General features: G+C 40.2%; 1 protein-coding gene across 4 annotated transcripts in view; it reads left to right on the top strand.

The window, feature by feature from the left end:
* soga1 (suppressor of glucose, autophagy associated 1) overlaps positions 1 to 26471 on the top strand; it is a 106182-nt gene that overhangs the window by 49849 nt on the left and 29862 nt on the right. For all 4 annotated transcript variants that reach the window (XM_044352989.1, XM_044352986.1, XM_044352988.1 and 1 more), the window contains 3 exons: positions 20343 to 20405; positions 24911 to 25078; positions 25884 to 26037. In XM_044352989.1, coding sequence (XP_044208924.1) covers positions 20343 to 20405; positions 24911 to 25078; positions 25884 to 26037 — 385 coding nt within the window. The remainder of the gene's footprint in view (positions 1 to 20342; positions 20406 to 24910; positions 25079 to 25883; positions 26038 to 26471) is intronic.

The following is a 26471-nucleotide window of genomic DNA, read 5'->3' as shown; positions in this document are numbered from 1 at the left end:
GTGACCATAATATACAATAATAACAAAAAATGTTTTGTGTATTAAATTGATTCATTTTCAAATGTGCAATATGATTTTCATACTGAAATGAGCTGAAACTACTGGCTGCCTGATATGTTGAAAATCAAACTAAATTAGAAAATTGACTCTTACTGGTAGTCAATGGTCTAAAACATACAAAACCACTGGTGTTGTTGGAGTAAAATACAGACATTCATTGAAACTAAGACTAACAGTTTTTCTCTCTTTAGTAAAGCATCATAGAGCGGTTCTGGTTGGCAAACACAAGCGTATTGGATGCACATTACTGACACCATCTTTGTGGGCTGGACTTCAAAATCTTTTCAAACCTCGTTAAATCGTGTATAGCCTGCCAGCAGTCTGCCTGCCGCAGCTTTAAATGTACAAAGAATCCTTTGAATGTGTCCCGTTGTCAAGGTCAGTTTGCTCAAGTTTTGTCCTCTGCGGCTACAGAACAGTACATCTCCCCTTCATGAACCTGGATCCACCTGCGCGGTCTGTTTCACTGAATGTTCTGTACCTTCAGTGCAGCGGAGTCAGGGTCAGCTGTTAGGACAGATAATGGAGGGAAATATAACATCACCGCAGTGCACAAGGCCAGACCATCACTGATCAAATGATGGAAAACCACACTGTCACAGATCATTAACCCCTGCATGTTCTGCAGCAGGAAAGCACTTACACTGTCTGAGAGTGTGAAGTCCAGAGAGGCAGCTGCTATTGAACTACGTTTCCCTGGAAAACAGATTAAAACATGTTGGGAAATTTCATGAATCACCTGCCTATTAATTATCTCAGACTGATCACGACCTGCTTCCAAAACAGGCCGGATGCTCCTTTAAATAGGCTTTCTCATAATTAGCACAAACATCGCCCACAGCAGCAGTGCAAGCCTGGACTTAAACCATATGTGATCATAATTAGAGGAAAACTACTATTTAACACCCACTGTTGTTGCTTCCTCATAGAGTTCAATGCTGTTTCTGACAAATGACTGTCACAGTGAGAAATGATTCAAATAAAAAAACCGTAATGATATATTTTTGATTAAAATTGAAAACAACAAAGGATAAAGAAACGTCCTACCAATGGTGAGTGTTCTGACACCACATCATTGGACTTCTGGGTAATGAAGTCCCGTAAATGTTCTGTAATTCTGACCGCTGCCAAACTGAGGAAGTATCACCACATCCAGAGAGAAAGTCTGTCGTTAATAGTCGTCGGGGAATCTCCAAACTCACCTTCCAACTTATTTTCACATTTTTTACAAGCTGTCTGAGGTTTAGCGAACAGAATAGGATGTCAGAATGATAGTTGGCTGCCTGGTAAATTGGCTGTTGAGTGTCGACAGTCAGGATTTACGAGCGTTTGGTGGTAATTTCCCTTCCTGAGTTATCTTTGGGTACTGGGAACTGACTTGTGATTCCCTCCCCAGCTCTCTAAGGGTTCAGTAAAGCGAGTTCATGTTATTCTGTCAAACCGAGGTCAAAAATTAATAGCTACCTCCTAGTTGGTCCCAGCACTGATTTGATCGGAGCAGCAGAGCGGAACCAAGTGGTCCAGTGTGTGTATGTGTGTGTGTGTGTGTGTGTGTTTTCCTTTCCGGGGCTTGAATTTCTGCCAGAGGCTTCACCAGAGTAATTTATTGCACAAGAGACTTAGAGAGACACACTGGCCTTTAAATGTAACAAGTGAGTGGAGCGTGCTGGTGTTGGGGAGATCACTGGTGTGAGATTGGATGTGTGTTTTACAGTTTATTTTAAGGCTGTAAAAACCACTATCTGGTTATGTCACATGAGAAAACCCTGAACTTGTGTTTATCTAATCAAACCACACCCACACAGTCACCTGATGATTTGATTATTCAGTCTGACATTACGTTATCTCTGTTCTGCTCTGTTGGACGTTATTGTGCCCTAATCATCCGTAGCAAGTGATGTATCTGCTGTGTCAACAATTTAAAAATGATTTACAACTAACCTGTAACGCCGCAGCAATCTCATCCACACTTGATGCCGTTTTCATGGCAATTTTTCTGGTTCCACAGGAAGATGATGTCCGTTCTTAATCCTGTCTACAAAGCACTGACGGTTTCTTTTTCTTTCCCAACTGGAGCAGCAGCCGTCAATGAGCTCTCTGTGGGAGGCGTTGGCTGACTGCTTGTCAAACGTTATTATTTTCTATTTCTACAAGTGCTAAATAGGATTTAATAATGTGAGTATGGAGGCTCTGGGGTTTGTTGAAAGGCATCTTTTGACAGAACTGGGCTAAGAAACAGAACCTAATATTAGTTTTACTGCTGAATAATGACTGAGGTAATGTGTTTACCTTTTTCAATCAGTAATATGTAATGTAATAAACAAGCAGAAGACATAAGTCTCATGGGCAATCCATGTTTTTTTAAAGCGTTTTTGACTTCCGTTGCGAGGACAGTGGCTACGCTATTGATGTGGATTCCCTATTAAACTGATGTTGTAATTATCAAAACATAAAACTTAGTAGTCTCAGTCCTCACTTTTGCTATGCTCGGTTAGAATATGTTCGTCTACCAGCCTCTTTTAGCTCTGGTTTTAAATCGGCCATTAATTGATCTTTCTTCTCACAGTCTGGCCTTTCCTTCTCTTTTCTCTCCTTTTATCTCTCCTCTCTCCTCCTCTGCTTGTAATTCATGCAGCTCCCATGTGGAAAATCTGCTTTGCAGACAGTAACTGCCACACACACTAAAAACACAACTGCAACACACGATGATCCTCTTATTCATTAAAGTTGTTTATCTGTGATCGGGGATGTTGTCTCCCACTCCCTCGCAATAACTTCAACCAGGCAGCACGTCAATAAGGCAGCCTTTTAAAAGCGCATTAAGCTCATCCCGTAACTCAGGGCTAATATATGAACACATTCATGCCTGCCTTCCTTTGTGTGAGGCTGTGAAGCTGCATTATAGCATCTGTGAGTCAGAATAAGTGGGCCACAGCAGCTTGTAACTGGGTCGAATCAGGTCAAACTGTGCCATGTGGAGAGCATTTGTTTTCTTCAGTTTCCACTGCTGTCCTTGATGTAATTTTCAACGCCACGTCACGTATGACAAAAAGAAAGAGCGTGCATTGTGTGTGTGTGTGTGTGTGTGTGTGTGGGTGTCAGACATCTGTTGGCTGTGTAAGGAAAAGGGGGATGATCCCTGTTTGAAAATTTAAACAGCCAATCAGAATGTCAGCATGTGGGACGACGGGTGAAGGAAGAAAAAAAAGAGAAAGAGTATGAAAGAGAAATGAAATGAAGAAACAAAAAAGAAAAGGAAAAGAACATAGATGAAAAAAACACAAAAGGGAAAGAAAGAATATGATTAAATGAGATTTTCAATGATCTAAATGGGGAAACTGAATCATAAAGCAAGAAAAAAGCGACATACATGAGAAAATCCGAATTTTAACACCATTAACAATTTCATATTGAAATTCTGGACGGTCAGAAAAGAGAAAAAGCAACAATGAAAAGCAGAAAGTCCGTAATCCAGAAAGTTTTGGATAACAGCACCAAAAATAAGAAATGTATGCAGTAGTAGGTTGTAACACAATAGCACTTTGTGTAATGATTAATAATTAGCAGGATGAAAGAAGAAGAAAAATGACTTTAAAATGAATTCACTCAGTGCAAAACATGCACAGTATTCACATTACAAAGTCCTGTTCATGCGCCAAGTGTGTATATATATATATATATCCCAAAAAGAGCAGAAGATTTCCCATGAGCTGGCTTATTGGGGACAAGACGAGGTCACAGTATCTCTTTCTCCTCAGAGAGCGAGGGTTAAGGCTCCAATCAGAGTGTCATATCCTGTTTGATTTCCTGTCAGAGGGGCTGGTCGCCGAGATTAAAGGACTCTGATGGAGGGAAGGCGAAGAAACAGAAACGTTAGGAATAAACACAACGACCAGAGAGACAAGCGGTGTGTTTAATGTCTGTCGACAAACATGGGAAATCTCTGACACTGCAGGGAGGATGTGTCTCAGATGGTACGACGGTTATGTGTGTAAATCCATGATGGTTAAGTGCTTGTCACACTGGAGCTAAACCAAGGTACTTGTCACAGTAAAGACATATTAAATGTTGACATGTGACAGCAGCTTTCAACACTAATGAACCACCCACAAACTCATTACGGCCTCTCGCTATAATTAACATAACAGAGAATGATTATGATTCTATTTCATACCACTCATATTATTTGTATTAATATTTTTAAGACTTATACCAGAGATCCTGAAGATTTACAGCATGATTCTCATCAAATCTTGTTGCTTTTGCTCAGTTTGCACTAGAAGAACAGCCACCTCTTCCCATTTTGTACTACCAAGAAATGCAGTATATTAAAAAAAAACTTTCATCCAATCTGTTTAATCCGACTCGCTGCTTTTTCAGAGAAAATTGGTAAAAACTGAAAACAACATAAAAATGCAGTGATGTTGCTAAAGGTTTGCTCGCTAGTGGTCCTTTTTTTGATGATCCTGTCTCTAATAAGTAGTTGAAATGATTATTGCATGTTGAGCAGTTATGTGTATCTCCTGTATGCCTGTGTGTGGTGTCTGTGTTTGATCTTTGTCCCTGTGTTTGAACTGTCAGACACATCCAAAGGTCACCAGAGCCCTGACATGTCCATCATAACTGAGCTTTGTTCCGCTGTCAGTGAGATCAAACAGGAGCTTAATAACACTTAGTCTGCTTTTATGAGACACACACTGGTTTCCAGTAGACTTCCACTACAGCACTGGAAATAAAGGGAAACATATGATGTTGAACAGACTGACAAGATTAGTATTTTATATATTTGCTTATACTTTTTTTATTATTCATATCACTTTTGTGTCTCTATTAACAGTACGTCATGTTTTTTTACAACATTACTATCATGGAGTTGTTACTATCAGCTGATATTTACTGCTGTGCTCTTTATCACTATTGTTAATGAGTGACTGTGACACACACACACACACACACACACATAATTGATGCAGTTCACATTGCCAATTACTGGACAACCCGGTCAACCCGTTATACACGCTTCACTTCACACACACACACACATAAACACATGCACACACATACTGTATGCTGCTAACTGTCACTGCCGCCTTATTGTGTTTGTGTCAGGTGTGAAAGCGCGTATGACAAGATATCAGGACTAATTAAAGTTGTGAAGCACGTTTATTAAGAAGCCACTGGCCATATGGAGACGTGTGCATGTGTGTGCATTCATATATGTGTGTGTGTGTGTGTGTGAGCTCCTGAGCGGAGAGGTCAAATGGTTTTGCATAACAAAAATGTCCTCTTCAGCTCAGTTGTGGTTGCTTTTTAATTAGTTGGTTTAATTTGTTTGAGATGTTATGAAACTTTTCTAATAGGCACGGTTTGATTTTGACCTGCGACAAAGATTTGACACATTGAAATTTTATGATCTTGTGAAAACCAAAGAAAAAACAACCAAGACAAATAAATCTCTCCATGTCTTTGATTTTTCTCCCTCCCTGCCTTGTTACTACGGATCTGACTTCCCGACACGTCACGACCGACTCTACAATCGCTGATTAGGAAGTGAAGGTGAGGCTTTTAGGGTATCAGCTCAACAGAAGCCGCTTTTTATCTAAAATGTAAAGCGTTGAGTGAGATACGGAGCGGCTGACTGCAGCAGAGCAGATGATGCTCTCTATTAATAGGATACAATGGGGTGTTGTGGTTTTGCTGGGACACCCTCTGTCACATACACCAGATGGAGACTCTCTGTGTTGGTGGAGAAGCTTGTGTTGTGCGCGTCTGTGTTCTTACTCACATATGGTTTCTCTCTGTGACTCTGTGGTAAGAGTTGCTGGCAGCTCAGGTGCCTGCGAGCGAGAAGAGAGAGAGAGAGGAAGGAGGATGAGTAATAAACACATTGTGATTAAGATAAGTGCAAAACAAAATACTATTTACAGCCATTTAAGACTCTGTAATTATCTGTTTGCCTTAAAGAAAGGTGAGGAAGGTACAGTTTTAATTCATTCATTAATTTAAATACAATAGATTATGATGTTCTAAGCAATGTTTTTGCAAAAGTATCACATGTGTTTAGACATGACTAGTGGCAGGAAAAGGAAGCTTTTCAGCGCCAAAGAATACCAGCATATGACCAAAAACATTATTTGTTCAGTTTTTGGGAGTTTATTTATTTACTGGAGCTGAGTATGCTGTTGGTTACATTTTTATCTTTTTCTTAAATGACACAGCCAATGCTTCCTTCAAAGGAACTGATTCCTCTTCCTCCTTCTGTCCAGAAAAACAGAGCTACATCTTTCCAAAGTCTCTAATCTAAAAAATGATTGCAGAAAAATAAAAAATAAAAAAGAAGATGTTGACGTTAGAGCTGAGCAGAGTGGCAAGGAATTTGAAATTATTCAGTATATATTTATTCAGCTGAGGAAATCTAATCTCTGTTCACTGTTATTCACTGTGAAATTTTGTAATAATATTCGATATGGATACTGAAAGCTAGTCGCTATTTCTCAACATTCTCGATTTTCTAAAACAAGAAGGAAGGAATAAACGGGATCGAAGGTATAAACTCAAGTGTAGCTGTAGTTTAAGGGTTTACTCCTTTATCAGCAGCAGATAAGAAAAGATCTGTGCTGGTTGAAACCAGCAGGGTCAGCTGTGCCATTAGCCTTTTGTTGAGATCGATGGTGAGGTTGGAAAACACTGGGTGTGATGTTGTGGACTCAAAGCTTATTAGTTTAGATTCGATGTCAATGCGGTGCAATTTCGACTTGGTGAGAATCCATTCAGTCAGTGGGTGTAGTGGTGAAAAGGGGTGTGAGGTGAGGGGGATTCTGGGATACCAGCATTTCCTGTTGAGGCCTCTCAGAGTGTCACTAATTGAAGGCTTGATTGCTGGTAGGATTTAATCACATCGTGACTCAAATGACAAACCGTTCTTACTATTTTTTTGCTTTATATTGTCGCTCTTATATGTCTTATGTTGCTGTGACTTGTTTGGTTTAAAGTGATTAAATGAGGCCGTTCATGTAACCTGTCACGCTGTGCTTTGTCGCTGGCTTTAGTGATGACATGTGAGTGCAAGATGTCGAGTGCAAAGTCTGTTGTTTACTTTCGTTTCTGTAAAACTGCAGCATATGTGCCAGTAAAGGGTTCAGTTTGAAGCTTCTACTACACAATATAGAAAATAGTAAAACATTATGAGACTTGTGGAGCCGTTCTGTTGTATTTTCTGTTGGATTTCCATGGCAACCACCTACTACATACTGTAGCATTAACCTAATGATCACTGCCCTACCACATAGCAACATTATGTGACATGAAACACCCTAATAACCACCCCAAACACCTTAGCAACCAAATCAGACTCACCAGCAACAGCCTAGCAACCACCAAGAATCACTTGCTAACCTTTGCAACCACCTAGCAATGCCTTTGGTACCATGTGACAGCACTTAAGATATTGTTTTTCTAAAGATAGCAACACTTTATCACGGCCTTATGAGATGGCTTTGACTTTTGTTAATTCGTTTTTTCAAGTCAAGTCAATTTAGCTTCTGTATCCACCCTATATTTCTTAGCTAAGATGGAATTATACATGTAAACGTCTTTATGAAGCTACGCAGTCAGAGAGGAGACGACTTCCAAGTATGAACAACGCGTCGACCTGCGCACCAAGAAAGTTGATTGGTTGATTCACTCAGTATTGTGAGGTGGAAACGGAGACGAGCTCACAGGTTAAACGTACTACATACAAGCATAAAAGAAACAGTCATGAAAGTCTCAGAGTGACCCTCGTCTATGTTCACCTACATGCGGCCTGGAGAAGCATACTTCCAGTTTTACTGGGAAAATTAAAACATTATGACACCTACAGACCATCCTTTCAGTCTTTTTGCTGTGCTCAAATTCACATACATGATAATAGAGAACAGCGGTGGGTAGGACGAGCTGAACAAGTGATTTGTTTACAAAGATGTGGGGAGATATTAAACTGATCATGTTTATCGTATATTCACATTGCTTTGCCGTAGAATTACAGCATAATATTATTAATATACACAGAGGAATATTGCGTTTTTTTGCACAGAGAGAAAATAAGTACAAGAAAAAGATGCCCGGCAGGGAAATATTTCATAACTTGCAATAAGATTTTCATCATTTTCCCATTATTGTTCTTGCAGAGCTACAGTTGAGCAAGAAATGTCAAACATCATCACATCATTGTTATTAAACCTACAAATTTTACATGACACACAAAAGTGCTTTGTTGCAAGAATTTCGTCATTTTCCCAGAGTCTCTGCTCGTCTCAGTCATCATGTCTCTGCTCCTTTACCCAGACATATCAAATATGCACAGAGGCATATTTCAGTTTGCTGTTAATGGTGTTTATGTAAATCAGGCTCACCTGATTCTGCTCAGAGGCAGCGTGCAAATGATTTCGTTCTCGTGTCTCATTAACAAAGGGCTTTTTTTAAGCAAGAGCAAATAAAGAGGCAGAGTCGTATGAACTGTAGTCATAAGTCATGATTTGTGTTTGGTTTCGAAGTGGTGAGGCTGCCTCGGGTCGAGAGCAGGTCTGCTTCCTTTGTTTTTGATTTATCTCTCACTCCATCCATCCACCTTCCTTCCTCTCCTCCTCCTCCTCCTCTTTCTTCCCCTTTACATCCTTTCTCTTCCTCTCTCTCTCCTCTCCACCTCTGACGCTCTTATCATTCAATCTTGGCCCTTCCTTCTACCCTCATTTATTTCTCCTCCCCTTCTTTTCCTCCTCTTCCTCCTCCTTCTCTCCTTTCATTAATGTGTTGCCAGCGGGTTGCCTTGGCGACAGGCTGCAGAAGCCATCGCCACGGCAACGTGTAATGGTCTGTGGTTGTCGAGACGATATGTTGTGGGGCGGGGTGGGGATGTAAATGGATGCTGCATCCTTGCTCCTGAAGAAGCGGAGGTCAGACAATCAAATATTAAAATCTCTCCGGCAGACGTTGAGCTCCTCCTCTTCTTCCACCTTCATCTCCTCAGCTCATTTATATACACTGATGTCTCTGTCAAGTGTCAGAGAGAACCACAAGTCATTTTAGTGTATTTTTATTGGAATCATAATAAGAAAAACAAAACATATTTCTTATTGCTACAATCTGCCAGTTGACATGGCAGAAGAAAGCGGCTCTGATTTCCTCACTCTCCGGCCTGACAGCTCATCTTCCACACCTTTTCACACAATATCGGTCACTTTATGTTGTTGCTGATGCAGCAGTTTGTGTTGGCTGCATATTCAGGTATATTCTGATCAAAAAAAACCCCATTTCATTCCTCCAGAACAAACTGGAAAAAATGTCCCAGCAATCCAAAGGGAAGAGCGGATGAACTACTAGCCAACAGCCAATAACCCTGAACAGACAGAGACGATAAACAGTCTGCTCTTTTAAGTGCTTTCTTGCCCTGAGCCCTCTTAGTTTCTTACCACACAGAGAATCTGACATGTGCTTTACTATATAGAGCATCAGTTGGATGGAAAATGAATTGTTATCTAACAACATTTCCATCCAATCTCAGCATTTGCGGTGTCCATCTCATACTCCTACAGACTGAATCCCTCTGGGTTTTATAACTGTCGTTCAGAGAAGATTTGAAAGATGACATATTGATCTCTGGAGGCCTGCTGTGGGCTTTCTGCTTATGCTCTGACAGTTTATAGCCTAAACAATAAATCGGTTAATGAAAATAAATGATCAGAATAATCCTTAATGCCAGCTGAAGAAAACAGAAACCAGAAATTAGCTTGTTTGTATTTTAAATTAGACTATTAGACCTGTAATGGACGTTTAGGGGCAGTAGGACCCTGAGGAGGGATTTGGGGGGGGGGAAGGGAGGAAGGAGGTGAGAGAGGCATTTGGTGTTGAGGGTTGATGTCTGCCACACACACACACACACACACACACACACACATATATACTACACACGCACCCCTTTCTTGCTTGCACAAACAAAAATATAGACACAGCTCAACACACACGTATGAACAAGTTGACAACACACACACATGAATAATTCAGATCAATACGAAGCATCGGGGGCGTGCTTGCACGGGTGTTCGTCTGCACAAGGTCACCTACTAACACACTGCCTCAATAAGCAGCGTGTCTGGAGACACACACACACACACACACACACACACACACACACACATTGGCAGCCATACACACGTGCTTTTTTTCTAATGAAAGTGGCTGGAAGTGAGCAGCGGTTCTTGTAACAAAGACCTGCAAATCCTCCTTCCTCCACTCAATACACCCCCACCTCCCTCCCTCTTTTCTTTTCTTCATTCATCCTTTCTTCCTCACCTCTCCTCCTTCCATTTTCTTCTTCTATCTTTCTTGATTCTTTATCCTTTGTTTGTACATTTCCGTGTGTGTGTGTGTGTGTTTGTGTGTGTTTGTGTGTGTGAAGAGCCAAAGTAAACAGAAGAGGAGATACAAAAGAGGCTCAGATACAGCCTGTTGTTGTCAAGATTATTGGAGGAGAGAAAGAGAAGATGGAGCTGAAGAGAAGAAAAGACAAGACAGAGGACAGAAAGAGAGATACACTCGAATCTGTGTGTGTGTGTGTAGCTTCTCTGCAGATTTAAGAGTGTCGTATCCGTCCTCTATCGGTCTTGCGGCACTTTGTCGCTGTGCTAATGGTATGCTAATGCCATGCTAATTGACCATTCACTCTCTTGGCTTTAGCTGCACGGATCCACACAAGTGGAGCTGAATCACTGTTGTGTTACATCACGTCGGCGTTGATTTGCCCGACCCAAAAATACAACAACAGACACATTGAAAGACACTGAAAGCCAGCCTCAGTTGATGTTCGTGATACTTCAAACATCAAGTAGAGCCATGCTTTTAAATAATCATATTCACATTACGCTAATGTGATGAATAGGAAACAAAACGAGCTCTTACAGCTGGGAAGCCTCTGTAGTGTAGCTTTAGCTGCAGGACTTTGATGTGTGTCTTCAGGGATCACATCAGTCCAGCTCCAGGTTATTTACCAGAAAGCGGCGGCTAATTCACAGTCGGGTCGGATCATTTATATCTCGCAGGCATAGAATTTTCATTAAGCCTGCGGTGGATTGATTAACACCAATTTGTGACAGGAAAATCCATCTTAGGAGAGGTGATGAAAAGGTGCGTTCAGTTGTGGCGGGAAACAGGTTTTTGTGAAGTTTTGAGACGCTAAAGTGTTCACAGGAAACCATTTTCCTCATTCTTCCTCGTGGCGTTTTCTTATTTAAAGGAGCACACTGGTGGTTTCGCATGATTTAGACCATTAACTACAAATTGCATGTGTTAAACATCGCTTCAGGGCATGTTCCAAAGCATATCGTGTGTTTTTTTAGGTTGACTTTCTATGTTTCAGGCAGCCAATGGCTCCCATTGTTTTCTGTACACAAAGAAAATTAATTTGAAACTTCACTGATAACCAGAATCCTCACAAATGGAGTGATTTAGTGAAGTTTTCAGGTCAGTTGAAGGTTGCACTTTTTATAGGTTCATAAAATTCATGTTCAAGTGTTAAAATTGACGGAGGAGTCGGGGTGATTCAGGGTAGATGAATTCAAAGACAGATCCTTTCAAAATCCTACTTAAAATTAGGAATTTGAATGAAAATTGTAGCAGTGTTATTGTATTTTTTGAAGCTTTCTGTTTTTATATTTACATTATACTAATCATTGTGTTTCTATTGAAATGAATAGATAATTCTTAATCGTTTCCGTCTTTAAAGAGCAAGATTTTCAGCAATGCACATCTACTGTCATTATGCATCATTAGTGTTGAAACTGCAACCAGTAATCAAGGCAGGAAAAACATAAGAATATATAAATATATGTGGCTCAAACGGCTCCCAAGCACTAATATAAAATGACAAGACAGTATTGATCTAATCTGAACATAATCAATTCAAACATGATGTGATGCTTTTCATTGTTCCACCGTACAGACGGTAGACACTGCGAGAAAAAAACTTGATTTGAATCATTCTGTCTGTCTCAGCCTGCCGGGGTCATGACCTTATCTCCCTGACAACCGGAGGCACCGGTTAGATTAATATTTTTCAGTCCATGTGTCTGCAGTCGCTCGCTTTCTCTTTTCTGCCCGTGAGGCTTGTAAAGGCTGTTGATTCAGATACTCATTCATCAGCATCTCCTCCCTTCACTTTCCTCCTCTCCTCCTTAAATAAAGCTCCAAAACACATCCATCCATCGCTGCAAACTGCATTTCCAAGGTGCTGGTTCAATAGAATATTGTTTACCTGCCAGCGGATTAAATTGTTAAAAATTAGCTCTTCTTTTTTGGCCGATGTTGAATCTGGTCACCTCCCTCTACATCACCTATGAAATGCTTACTCAGCTCTTTTCCTTCCTTCTTCCTCCCTCATTTCTATCTCTTTCCCTCCATCCTCTCACCTTCCCCGCGGCGACGTGAAAGCAGCACAAAGGGAAATACTGTGTTGAAGCAGAGATGACATATACAGTAACTTTGAGTGCGCGTGTGTAAGCGAGAGAAAGACGGCTTTTGTTTTTCGCGTTTGACTAGAAAGTCCAAGCTGACGTCAACTGATGGCTAAGTTCAAGAATAAAGATGTTTCAGTATTCCAGATGTTCCTTTCATGATTTTTCCTTGAGCCGTTTTCTGAATAAGTCAGTGTTGTCAGATCATGCAAGGAAACGACCGTTTAAATCATGTTTACACCTTTTAATAGACAGCTTGCTCGGACCTTGGGAGTTCATCTGTCGTTCTGGCGTTTATGAGCCGAACAGTTTGATGGTTTTGGAAAGCTCGTTGCCTTCCACTCCCACTCGCTGTGTGAGAGTGTGAAAAAAAACATCTTACATGGTGAGACACTGAGCGTCAAAATACACTGTTCCCATGAATGATGCATGATTCGCTGTGGTTCAGTCTTGTCCTGTGGCTTTGTCATCTTTATCAAAGTATATTAAAGTGACACAGCGTAACCTTTGAAAGAAGAAATAGCACAATTGTCCTAAAATGAAGACTTGAATTCATAAGCAATAAAACAAGTCATTGCTAAATCTACTTTTTCCCACAACAGTCTTAAATGGTCTGCTATGACCAGTAGCTCATGGTGGGTTATGTTAGCTAATGTTTAGCAAACTTTAGATAAATACAGCTGTGTGACTAACATGACTGAGTCCGTTTGTTGACTTTATGATTCTACTTGTTCAACTATTACACAGCGTTTGAGCATCTCACAGATAAACATCTCAGTTCTTCTATCAGAGAGACAAGTAAACAGAGTGGACCATGTTTGTTGTTTCCGGCTTGCGGACTCATTCCACTCACTCTGAATCAGGTCAACTAATGATGATGCTTTTTAAGCATCTAACTCAGGAGAAATGAAAGGAAATTTAATTTGCCATTATGTTTGTTTTGTCTACTTAACAACAAATCATGTTTACTTTTATATTTCCTCTTCTATTCCAAGAAGTTGGTTTTTATTCATTTCTATAAATCGTGAAAATGAATCACCAGACTCCTGTTTGAGTCGGGTAATCCCTGAACATAAAGTCTGCATTCATTTTTTATCAGTGTCTGTGCTGCATACCTAATAATGATAACAAAATTATTTAAGACTTAATGTTTCCTTTGAGGTATTATCTACACAACGGAAAAAGAAAGTGCAAATAGATTTTCAAACCATTCAATCAAAACAAACAGGGAATAATGGCTTGATGGAGCACTCAGATTACTAAAACACTGCTGTATTGTTTGCAGAATAGTAAAGGTGATGTAAAGTATTCTTGGTTTGTAGTAAATGGACTGATGCTTGTTATATTTAATTTCTGTTCCTCAATCCAGGCTTATCGACAACATCACAGCAGACAAAGAGGCTTTATGCATGAAGCGTTGACGGTAAACGGGCTGTTTATTTCCTAATTCAGCGCTAGCAGAGTGTTATAATGTTTTTGCAAAATCTGTGTTAAAGTGTAAGAGACACAGCGGCGTGTGGAAACAGCCTGAGTGTGTGTAGTAATGAGTTGAGCAGAATGGGGGATTTGGGAAACGCTGGTGTCGCTTTCGTCTTATCTGCTCCGCTCCGTTGTCCTCTGAGCTGCTTCCCTCTGCTAGACAACTAGCAGAAAGCATGCTTAATGCTGCATTTGCATCCTTGGAATTCAGTGAAAACTGTGACTAAGAGATGTTACAATCAGCTCGCAACATTACAAGCATTTGTATTGTCACATGAGCGATTTTTACTGAGTAAATAGCAGGATTTGAGCAGGAAAGTGTCTATATATTCATTCAATTTGCTTATTAATGCCATAAGGAAATTTTCAAAAAAAGGAAAAGAGAGATAAAACAGGATTCATTGCTTTTCTGTCCTCATTAATGAGTTGAATCAAGAATTTGTGGAAGCTAAGTGAGCTCTGCAGCTCTGATTTGTTGTGTTTTGTTAGCAGCAGTGGGACAGCAGTGGTGCTGTCTAATTATCTTCCTCTTTGTGTCCCTCGTCACTCCTCTCTTCCTCTTTTCTTCCATGTATCCTTATCTGACACACATACACACACACACACAGACTCGGACACACACCCTGGTTATGCAACCCATTGTGAGTTGGGTTGTGTAGACTCTTTGTTCCAGTGTGTGGTGGCGATTATGAGACGTGAGTGTCCTTTTCTTTCAGGCTGAGATTGCCTTCGAGAGAGAGAGAGAGAGAGTGTGTGTGTGTGTGTGTGTGTGTGTGTGTGTGTGTGTGTGTGTGTGTGTCTGTGTTGCTGCACTTCAAATAAATCAATTTTCTATCCAGCAACCCACACTCTCTTTATGTGCACACACAAACACACGCTTTCACTCAGTATTCTAGCAATCTGATCTAATTTCTGCCCTCACAGGAAAATATTTACTCTGTAGTATTTCAGTGCCTGATTTTTTTTTTTTTCCAGAATCCAATATTATTATTATTATAAAATGAAAATCTTATGACTTAAAATTTGAGTTTGCAGTGTGTTGGTGGTTATTGTGCTACTAAAAGAGCTGCAAGTATTTTAGTGCAGAGCTTTGGAAATATAATATCACCACTAACTCTGGATGCTATTTTCTTCAGAATAATTGAGGGTTCTTATATTGAATGTGCAGCCTAAAATGTGGTGTTTCCATGCCAAGGACAACTGTTTTGTCATGAACAGCCACTGGAAATCCATGAAATCACTGCAAAGCAAAAAGCCACAGCTGCGTCTGAAACATACTGTACGGTTCACCTACAAGGAGCTTTGAAACCAGACAGTGGTTTTAAAATTTCACCTTTGCATGTTTCCCATGCTGTTTGTGTTAGGAAACAAGAGATATTATCACCTCAGAAGGTAACCAGCCAACATGGTGGGTTATTCTTATATATATATATCTGTCTATATGGTGAATACTGGAGGAATAGTTCAACATTTTGGGAAGAGTTAGATGAGTCAGGAGTGCTGGGTGGATGGATATGAACTGTCATGTCAGCTTTAGAGGTGCTGGCTGGCATATTGTTAAAGGTTTGGAGAGAGCCAAGCTAGCTGTTTCCCTCTACTTCCAGTCTTTATGCTAAGCTAAGCTAAGCTAACTACCTCCCAGATCCAGCTACATACTTTATGCAAAGACATTAGAGTATTATTCATCTTCTCAACTCATCGTGGGAGGGAAAGTGAATAAACATATTCTCACCAGGTAGGAAAGTCAGCTTGAAACCTTAAATCATGAATAGGATTTTAATAAGTAAGCGAGTAAAGTTTATATGCAAGTAACACACTTAAAGGTCAGTAAAAGGTCCTCAGCTGCCTCCACATGTCCCCTCTTGGAAACAGGAAAGGAAAATACCAGAGGCAGTTGGACACATTAAAATTTATTTCAAACCGCAAGTCTTCTCCTGTCTGCTGTGTAGCTCTCGGGATTTCATGCCTGGTTGGTTCGAGTGAGTCTGTACTGAAAGCAAATCAGATTTCCGTGCTGCTACCTCTCTCACTCTGCCGTTCTCAGAGAGTGATCTGATCTATTATCAGTTAACCTGTGTGACAGGCCGTAACCTGACTAGCTGTTAAAACCATTTCCATTCCATAACCACATCAGCACGCTGTAAAAGATTACGGTCCTTTGCTCCAGTCCGGCGCCCAGACAGCAGAAATAACATCTCAATGCAACAGTTTTCAATATTTTTGTCAGTGTGTTGTACATGTGGAGGTGGCAGCAAAGGTGCAGTTTCCATTAGTCTCTGTCTGTTTTCAGCTGTTTGAACGAACGTTACGACCAGATGAAGTTGCAGTTTGATGGACTGATAGTTTCTCTGTTTTTGTTGATCCAGATTTTAGAAGTTGTTGTTCTTTTTTTCCAGAACAATAATTAGGATGCATTCAAATGCTTGTGGGAACGGCTGGGACATCCGGGACTTTCTCACTTTAGTTTTTCTCTTCACCATCATTATTTTCATTCCCCATAATGTTTCACCCTTTGAATGTTTACATTTCTGAGCATACTTGCTTCCACCTTTCCCTTATTCTGAGTTTCATCATAGTTTTCATAACCTTGCTGCTGTCATGTTTTCTATGTCAGAGTTTCAACATCCTGTTTTCTCTCCAGACTTTCCTAACTTTCCTCACAGCCCCCGTCCTCTCCTCTCCTCTCCTCTCCTCCTCTTTCATCAAGTCTCTCGGTGTGTTTGATGCCGCCCCGCTCTCTAGCCGGTGTGTCACGGCTGGTCGAGCTGCAGATCAGATCGAAATGGAAGGACGAGAGTTCACAGCGTTGTGCCTCCTCATCCATGACAGAGGAATGACAACATCTCTCTCTCTTTCACTCTCCCTTTTTCTCACTATGCCATCACTGTTGTTATCTGTCTCACTATATTCTTCTCATTGACCACCTCTTCCTCTTTTCGTCTCTTGTCCTTATCGGTTTCTCTTCAGTTCAGTGAGGCGGGGGAGGTCTCAGCGTGCATTAATGTCATTGAAAATCTATCTATCTTTCTATTTTGCTACCAGTGCCAGCAGTATTATTGTGAAATGTTGCCTCAGAAATCCTTTGCTACTGCTTGGAAAGCAGAGGACAGAGGAGTCAGAAGCTGTTGAATATGTCATGTCTTATCTACAGTGTCACTTTACACCCGATGGCTGAGAAACATGAGAACCAGGCTCTGGTCTCCAAGTGTGTGTTTGTGTGTTAACATAATACATTTTACACAATAAATAATAAACATTCCCCAGTATACTTCAGTAATGTTGCAAAAATATGAAGCGAGAATTAGTTGTACACATCAGGTATGTGACAGGAAATCAAGAAGCATCCTAGAAATAAAGAAAGAAAGAAAGAAAACAGTGTTGTAGTGTCAGGTACAACACAGCAGGAGGATAAAAGAAGGTGCAATACTTGATTAGTAGGAATATATATTTACAAATGTAATCATTAGTTACATTTTTTTCATTATTTTAGCCATTTTGTTTCTAGTTCAGCCAGCGGTTCCCAAGTTTAAACATCAAACTGACTGTTCAGGAAACTGCCTGCTGACGCAACACGTAGTCGGAGGTGACTCACATTTCAGGCAGATTATTGTCATTTTAAGCAGCGGTTTAACAAACTGAGTCAGACTTTTGTGGTTCAGGCTGCTACAGTATTTGGTATTTTACAGTATGTAGAGTCACAGCCAGGAAGTTCAGACAGCTGATTCACAATCCTGGTAACTTTTTGGCAGTTCATTGAAGTTAAAGAAGTGGAAAAACTAGAACGCAGATTAAAGAAGGCTCCCCAAAATACACTGCAGCTGTATCAAAGACACAATAATTAAGACTGCATCAATGAATATAGTGTATTTAGATGAATAATGGATCAAATGTTACATAGATATAAACATGTAATGCGTTACTGTCTTTCTCACTATGAAGGATCCACCAGGAGTTACTAAAATCTAGATTGTACTCGTAAATGTGTTTGTATGATCCAAAATGTCAACAGTTCCATAACGATATTATACAGAAGGAAATACAGGAACGCTGCATCTAGCGTTTGATATTTTACATACTACTGTCCATGCTGGCCCCGCCCCAGTTAGTGATGTAAGAGTACCTCTTTGGTGGTATTCTTATGTCATTTACTCTTCTAAAGTCACTATAATGAGAGACTATGTTTCAGTCAGCTCACAGGTGTCTATTTTTATCCCATAAAAGGCTTTTGTTCACACAGTTGTTTGGCAGATCAGGCAACTTCTTCTCTCGGTGAGAAATCAAGAATTATTCATGCAAATGAAACAAAAGTGTTATATTCAGTGTCACGAGCTTCCTCTCAAGAGTCTAGCACAAATTCATCGCCATCTTTTTCCAATCGAACCCGAACGCCGCTCAGCTGAACGTCCGATCCGATAGTTCCGACATCTGTTCAACCTCCAGCCAGAATCAATGGTTCCATTACCAGGCAGGCTTATTGATCAGTGAGTTTAGAGCCATTAATAGACTGTTTGCATGCTGATAAACTGATCTTAAAGTGGGTTAGGAGACTGAGAGAGAGGGAGGGGAGGGATTTAGGGAGGGAAGGACAGCGGGAGATGAAAAATTAAAAGGTCAGGAAATAGCCCAAAGAGTGATGAAGGGATGAGAGTAGAGCAGTGGTGAGGGAGGGAGGGAGGAGACTGACACAGACAGACTTGTGGAAAGAAAAAATCTGACAAATAAGCAAATGCCCTCCATGCTGATGCTGCACTGCAAGTCCAGCTCGACAAGAGAAGAATTGTTCAGAAATGTTGTCAGTGTTCGAAGGTTACAGAATGTGAACGATTCACTTCAAACATGCTAAGTTTACATTTTTGGAAAATACACCTAAATATATATTTTTAAAATGACCCAGGTATTATTTATTTTTATATTTCTGTCCTCCTCTCTCACCTTTTCATTCCTTCCGTCGCTCCGTTTCTTTCTTTTGTTGTCGGGGGTTCATTGCGGAGAGGGTAGCTTGTTTCCATGGATACGGACTGAGCCAGATGAGCTTAACTACTTGCACTGCAGCGTCTGTCCTAGTGTGTGTGTGTGTGTGTGTGTGTGTGTGTGTGTGTGACTGGTTTTGGCTTGAAAGAGAGGGAAGGATGATGATTTATGAGAGTCTAATTCACTGGGCAGACACTTGGATGAACAGAAGATGGTGTGTGTGAATGTGTGTGTATGAGTATCCGTGCTTTTCATTCAAGTCTTATATCTCACTTATTTTTTCATTCGTTCCATTTTCCCTTTGTGTACCTTTCTCTATCTCTCTCTCTCTCCCTCTCTCTCACTCTCTCTCTCTCTCTCTCTCTCTCTCTCTCTCTCTCTCTGTTGTACCTCCACCTCGCAGCTGTAATTCCACGCTCTTATCAGCACCGCCGTGGTGATTAAAATCACCATGGGAATGATCAACATCACCATAGCAATGACATCTGGAGCGCAGCATGAGTGGGAGAGGTGCTGGAGGAGCTGGAGGGAGGAGGGGGGAGAACGGGAGGAGGGGGAGGGAGGTTCAAGTTTTTTTTTAGCAAAAACTAGCACTGAAAATACCACAGATGTGTAATAGAGGCTGCCAAGGTGTCACAATAAGTTTGACCCTGACACATTTATTGTGTTTAATATTAAACATACACTGGATGATATACTGAGAAGTGAAATACCGATACCTGGGCTTTGGGTAGCAGCCGATACAGAGTACCAATCAGATACCAGTGTTTAATTAATAAGCTGTATGTCTCACTGTGTAGAAGAGACTGGCATCATTCTTTTATGTGTAAGGCTTGACTTAAACATTGCTTTACTAACTTTGTAAAACAAAATGTAACAAATAAATACATAGATATCAATGTACTGAACTGCTATTTATTAAAATAACGGTACTTGATATCAGATCGGCCCATTGTCACCGATACCTGATCCAGTTATTTGAGTCAGTGTTGGACTGATATCCGATATCAGTATTGGTGCATCTCTAGTTACAAAGACACATGCGGTTCACTATGGATGTATTGTACTGACAGACAAAATTCAAAAGAAAATCAAGAACACACTTGTTTGAATATATATATAGTGTCGGGTCATATGCAAAGCTATTGACTTGGAAAGTAATTTATTGAAAAGAGCAGACATCCTAGGTGTATATTTGCGATTGTGATTACTTCCATTTCTCCTGCAGCTCATCCTGTCGCTCTGTCTGTTTTTGTATCTGACTGAATTTATTCTGAACCTTACTGAAACAGCCGAGGTGGTGTCATGCCTTCCTATAATGAGACTCTGTGTGTCTCTCTGTTGCAGAACTCCCAGAAGAAAAGAGGAGCACGACCCAACAACAAACCTGACAAGAAGCCCGGTCCACAGGTACACACACACATATACACACACACACACACACACACTTACACACAGCTAGGTTTATCCCCAGACGGTCTAACAAATCAATAGGAGTAACAAAGTGCAGTTTCAGCAACTAAACCTTAAAGACACTTAAACCTGGAGAGAGACTGACATTGATCTGACACACGCAGCACATAGGATAAGAGAGGGATATGTATTACTGACAAAGCTGTGTGTTGAGTCGAAACACCTGCAGGTTAGAAGAAGAGCAAGAGAGAAAAACACCAGAGATGAATAGTAAAGGATGGATAGAGAGAAAGAAGATGTGTTGAAAGTGTGGCAAGTTAACGAGAGAATGAAGAGAGGTAGAAATTGATTGACATCAATATTACAGTCAATAACAAGGTTTTCTCTGTGTTGGATAGACAGAATAAATTGTTCATTAGTTTTAAACCCAGTATTATTGTCACTGCTGTCCAGAAGTTATTTAGATTTATTTGCTTTATTAGGCAGTAAACCAGTTTCTCCTAATCATCAAACATTATTGTATGATTCTCCTTTATATAATACGATGTTTATTATAGACGGTTCAATATTACATAGAATAAAGTTGTATCAAGTTAGTGCGCCGACACAAAAAATAGTCATGATCACCTGAAAACGCTGTTTTGTGCAGTAAATTAATGAACTTTAGAGATGCTGCACATTTTCTCACCTTTAGACAGATCCAGACTAGCTGTTTCCAGTCTGTATGCTAAGCTTAGCTAACTAACTAACTGAGAGTGGTGTCGATCTTACTCTCAGCAAGAAAGCAAACAAGCGTATTACCCAAAGTGAAATCTCATCACTTTGAAAGAGGAATGAAGCCTTTTTGATGTCTAATCATAATGCCCTGCAGCCAGCTAGTAGCAGGGCATCAAATTAAAGTAAAAACTCATGGAAATAAAAGATTTTCCTTCATTTTACCCTTTAATCAAAATTGATCACAAAATATTTTGTCATTTATGACAGATAACTGTTTATGAAAGCCTAAATCTGAATGTAATTCAAATGTAATTTTCATCTTTTACATATTTTGATTTCTTTTCACACTTAAATGTTGTGACAAGAACCAGAATCAGGATTTGATAAGAACAGGAATCAATCAGCACAATCAGAACCAATTAAATCAAATTAATCAATGACAAAGAGTCTACTTTTTCCTTTCGTGGTACCTTAATCCTTTATATGAGGCAGGCAGGAAACATCTACACATGTTTGACATACAGTAACATGTTTGTACCGTCACTGCAGTGTTAACTGATTTTGCATATAAACCACAACACCGCAGCTTCAGGAGATAAACGGTTATTTGTCAGTTTCATTTGCAGAATCCTCCCTGAAACAAATGTTTTACTATCTACTCAGCACAGACATGTCAAGGTTGTCTGGGGTCACCGATAACAACTTCCATGTCTGAAATCTCGCACGTTCGGTCCTTCAAGTGCGTCTCTGCTCACAGCTCATGACAGTGTCGTGCTGTCTGCGTGTCTGTCTGTTGTCTGTGACCTATTTCCTCTGGGGATCACATCATCTCATTCATCTGCCCAAACACGCTGAGTGCAGGATGAACAGACAGATCAGCATTTTTCTGTATTCCCTCTCATCTTTGCTTCATCTCTCCCTCTTTTCTGCCCTCCATCTTGTCCTGCAGGTGTTTGCGCTTAGTGTAATCCCTGCATGCCCAGTCATTGTTTACATTTGTATTACAGAGCAGGCCTCCGCATTGCACTTTAAATCTACCTTGTCTTCATTCTGCCTCTTTTCTTCTTCAAAACATGAGCAACTTTTTCCTCTACCTTACTGTTTCCAAACTCCCCCTCCCTTCTTTTTATTTTAATCACTCACTAAAGCAGTTAGAAGTATATGAGCTCGGGTTTTACGGGGCAAAGTACACAGATACAGATTAAAAACCTACAGGGCTAACATGTCAAGACAGAATGGCTTTGCGGGGAAGGTAATTCTCTGTCTGGCTGCGAAGGCGAGCCTCGGCTTCCTCTCCAAGCCACATACCATAAATGGCTGTAAATTCGCTCCCCCTCGCCTCGCTTAATGTGGTTGGAAACACTCCACAGGCTGTAAAACAAATACAGCCACAGAGCTGCTTATGAGGAATGGATGCACAGGGTCACCTCAGGTCAGTAGTACTTAGAACTGAGTTTGGGATGAGAGAGAGATACATGTATGATTAAAATTTGTTGTCTTTTTTCTTTTAAAAAATCTGCATTATTATACTTTAGTTGTGAACTTTGTACAACCTCTAAATAAGAGGCAGGAAAGAAGCCCCACTGACACATAAGCATGTAAATGTGCCGTAAAATCAAAACAAGTTAAAAGACGCTAAAACGCATCATAGAGCTGCAGAGCTGATGATAATCAGGTAATATTGGTATTGGTCTTTATGCTAAGCTAAGCTAAGCTAACCAGCTGTTGGCTCCAGCTACATATTTACCATACAGATGTGTGTGGTATCAATCTTCTCAGCTAACTCCTGGCAAGAAAGCAAATAAGTGTATTTTCCAAAATGTCAAACTATCACTTTTAAAAGTTGAATTCATAAGAAATAATACACTAATGTTAAAAAAACTTGAGATATATGATATATTGCTGTGTAACTGACAGTATTGAGTCACTTTACTGACATAATGGTTAATCTCTACGTGTGCTACTGCTCCACTATGTTTTAGTATTTACCATAATTACCACTTGTGACTACAGTGGCTGCTGTGCAAAAAATACATAGTCTCATTTTAAATAGAAATATGAATTATTGCGGGTTTAAAGTCACACAGTAACTATGATACTGGTTCCACTAAGTAGCGTAGTGTATTTGCTCAGTCTCATTTGTCAACTTGTTTAAGTCTTCTAAGTTTTTTTTTAAATCCCAAAGAAAGTCGATATTTAGTTCAGATTCTAGATGACGTCTGAGGCGAACCACTAACGAGTGTGTTTGCCTGGAGTTTCTCTGTTTCCTTTGTGTTGTTTTTTAGTAAAAGCCTCTTGAGGAACCAACACAGCACGATTCTGACCTCACCATTTGGTCGCTGAAAGCCGCAAGTTAGTCAGATAGTGCTTTGTCATTAGTTTTTAAGTTCAAGGCGATTTTAAATAGAATGAAAAGCCAATTCATCCCAGTCGAGTTGCAGGACTGTAAAGGATTGTGGCTTCTGTTCAACTGGCAGTACGAGCAAAAAGTTGTCAGGGATGAAGCCAAAACCTCACTGAAAATAAACATTCATATTGGTGGTTTGAAAAATACTCAAATTTTACAGAACATAAGACAGAATTCAGCAAAAATCTTTTCACATTTGACCTCTAACGTTGTCCAGTTGTCAGTCTAGATGGATCTGACGGTTGCGGATTCCAAGCTGAGCATCTGACTGGTCAGCTTGTTGTGCGTCCTGCATGCGTGTGTGTTTGTCTGTAGTTTTTACTTTCTGCATGTGTTTCAGCAGCCGTCTCCCTACCTGTCAGTTTCTCTGTCCATCTCTATATACTGTCTCTGCCAGGATAGAAGTGCCCTCCTCTCCTTGTTTGTCTCCTTGTTTGTCTCCTTGTTTGTCTTAACCGCAGGGAGAAGATTCATATCTACTCTCACTCTGAGTTGAAGGAAGTGTTGTGTGTCTATCTGTTAAATCAGCATTCTTTCTTCCTTATACACAATTCTGGGAAATTACACAAAAGGGACATTGTTTAATCACTCATTTATTTCATCTTACAATACATCTCAGACACAGCTCATTTGTATTAATTGTAGGTAAACTTGACAGGAATCTTCATTTGTCTGCCTGTGAGTTACATATTATATCTAAAACAGCACTGATGCAGGGAAATCACAAAACTAAAGAAAATGTTGCATTTTACCCTGAACTTTTCACTTTTTTTAACATCATGTCGTCATTTATTCATTCATTGGTTGAAGTGAATTGGTTCAATTTTGACTGAGTTTGGTGCAATTATTGGTTAAAAGAGATAAATACTTTGCTGATTGCCTCAGAGGAAGTCTGCATCATACACAGTGTGCAGAAACGAACATGTTTTATCATCAGAAGCATTCTTACCTCATATTTCCTTTCAGCATCCCCTCTTTACTCAAACAGTTCAGACCAGAGTAGCACAAACTGATTCTTTTCCTCATTAGTTTCCCTATTATCCAGTTAATTGATTAATTGCTCATCACAAATGCCCGTGTCGTCTTCCAAACACTTATTTTGTCTGAACAAATGAGATTCAGTTCTCACATAATGAATCTGACAGAAGCTGGAACCAACAAATGTCTGACTTTTTTATTTGATGAATTGCTTAAATCAATTATTTAAATTACTGTCAATTAACTGACTGATTGTTTCGGCACTTGTTCCAGACATAAAACGACATCTGTACTTGTGCGTGATGATTGTGTATGTATGTCATCCTCTCTGTTACACAGCAGTTTTTGAATCAACATCACTTCAGTGCTCTCTCTCTCTCTCTCTCTCCCGTCACTGCAGGAGGACAGTTCAGACCTGAAATGTCAGCTCCACTTTGCCAAAGAAGAATCAGCCCTGATGTGCAAGAAGCTGACCAAACTGGCGAAGGACAGCGAGGCCATGAAGGAGGAGCTGGCCAAGTTCAGGTCGCTGTACGGGGACGTCAACGCCTCGCTCACTGTGGAGGAGGTGAGGACTCCGCTGTTTGTGTGTGAATTCACAGGATGATAGGAAAATGTAGAAACAAAAGGGGTGAAAATGAGAAGAAAAGGAGAAGAATGGAAACTTATTTACTGGAGAGCTAATTCATACAGGAGCAAGACATTTGTCATTGTCAGAGATTAATGAGCAAATTACAGCTGTAAAAAGTAGCTGTAAGTGAACAAGGCAATGAAACAAGTGCTGGCTAAGTACGTTTCACTGTATAGAGAATGGAAAACAAAGGATTTTGATTTCACATAATTTGTAACCGATACAACACAGAGAAGTGTTTTCCGTAAACACCTTGAATAAAAATCTAAACCCTGAGTTCCAATCTTTTCCTAACACTTAGCTTTATTGTTTAAAGTTTGCCTGAGGGCAGCGAAACGGTGCCACTAGGTTATTATGGTGGTTATGGTTTGTAAAGTGTTCCCACCCTTTGTACCCATATAAAACCCAAATGGTAGATATTCCATCTCTGCCAGAAAGGCCTGGGAAAACTCAGTGATGCATTTGTGTTATTTTAGAAACGGCCAAAACACTCCACAAACTCCACAAAGCTCATTAAAACAAACTTTCCATGACTATTACTGAAAACAACACACCAGTTATATGTGTTATTAATGAGTATTTAAATATCCAGCACTGGTAATGCTGAAAATATTGTTTATTTATTCATTGTAACAGTCTTAAAGGTCAGCAGACGATTGAAAGTGTGTCAATCAACAGGTAGAACGTGAGCAAGGATGTGGTTCCCCCTTCCTCATGTCTTTTTTGTTTTTCCCCCCCTCAGGTTGCTGACTCCCCCCACACCCGTGAGGCAGAGGTGAGAGTCCACTTGAAGCTGGTAGAGGAGGAGGCCAACCTGCTGAGTCGACGCATCGTGGAGCTGGAGGTAGAGAACAGGGGGCTCCGAGCCGAGATGGACGACATGAAGGGACCACAAGGTAGCTGTCAAACTCCTCTCATAGGTCATTTAATAACTTTACTATTTCATTATTTGTCATTATTTAATTCCTGGGTCAGAAAAAAACCTTTTCAACCACTCTAGAGGTGGAAATAATCTCATCAATTTAGAAAGTCTGGACAGCAAAAAACCACATGAAATGCAATTTTTGCATCGGATCCAAGCAACATTTGGAGGTGTTTTTTTTTTTTTGTTAGTTGTATCACGACGCACAACAGTGTCAAATCCAGAGTGACAGAAGTGCATCAGAGCGGCTGAGCAGAATCCATGCTGCTATTAGCAGAGCAGTATGGAGGACAACACAGAGAACAACAAATGAATTGCCTGCTGGCACTTTGGGTGGATGATGGATCTCCATTTCTAATGCTTCCGTATTGGAAAGCCGTGTCACCAGTGTGTGTAGTTAATGACGCC

The sequence above is a fragment of the Thunnus albacares genome, chromosome 5, assembly GCF_914725855.1.
Source record: "Thunnus albacares chromosome 5, fThuAlb1.1, whole genome shotgun sequence".
Classification (NCBI taxonomy): Eukaryota; Metazoa; Chordata; class Actinopteri; order Scombriformes; family Scombridae; genus Thunnus; species Thunnus albacares.
The sequence above is the reverse complement of the archived record's forward strand: the minus strand, read 5'-3'. Positions and strand labels throughout refer to the sequence as shown.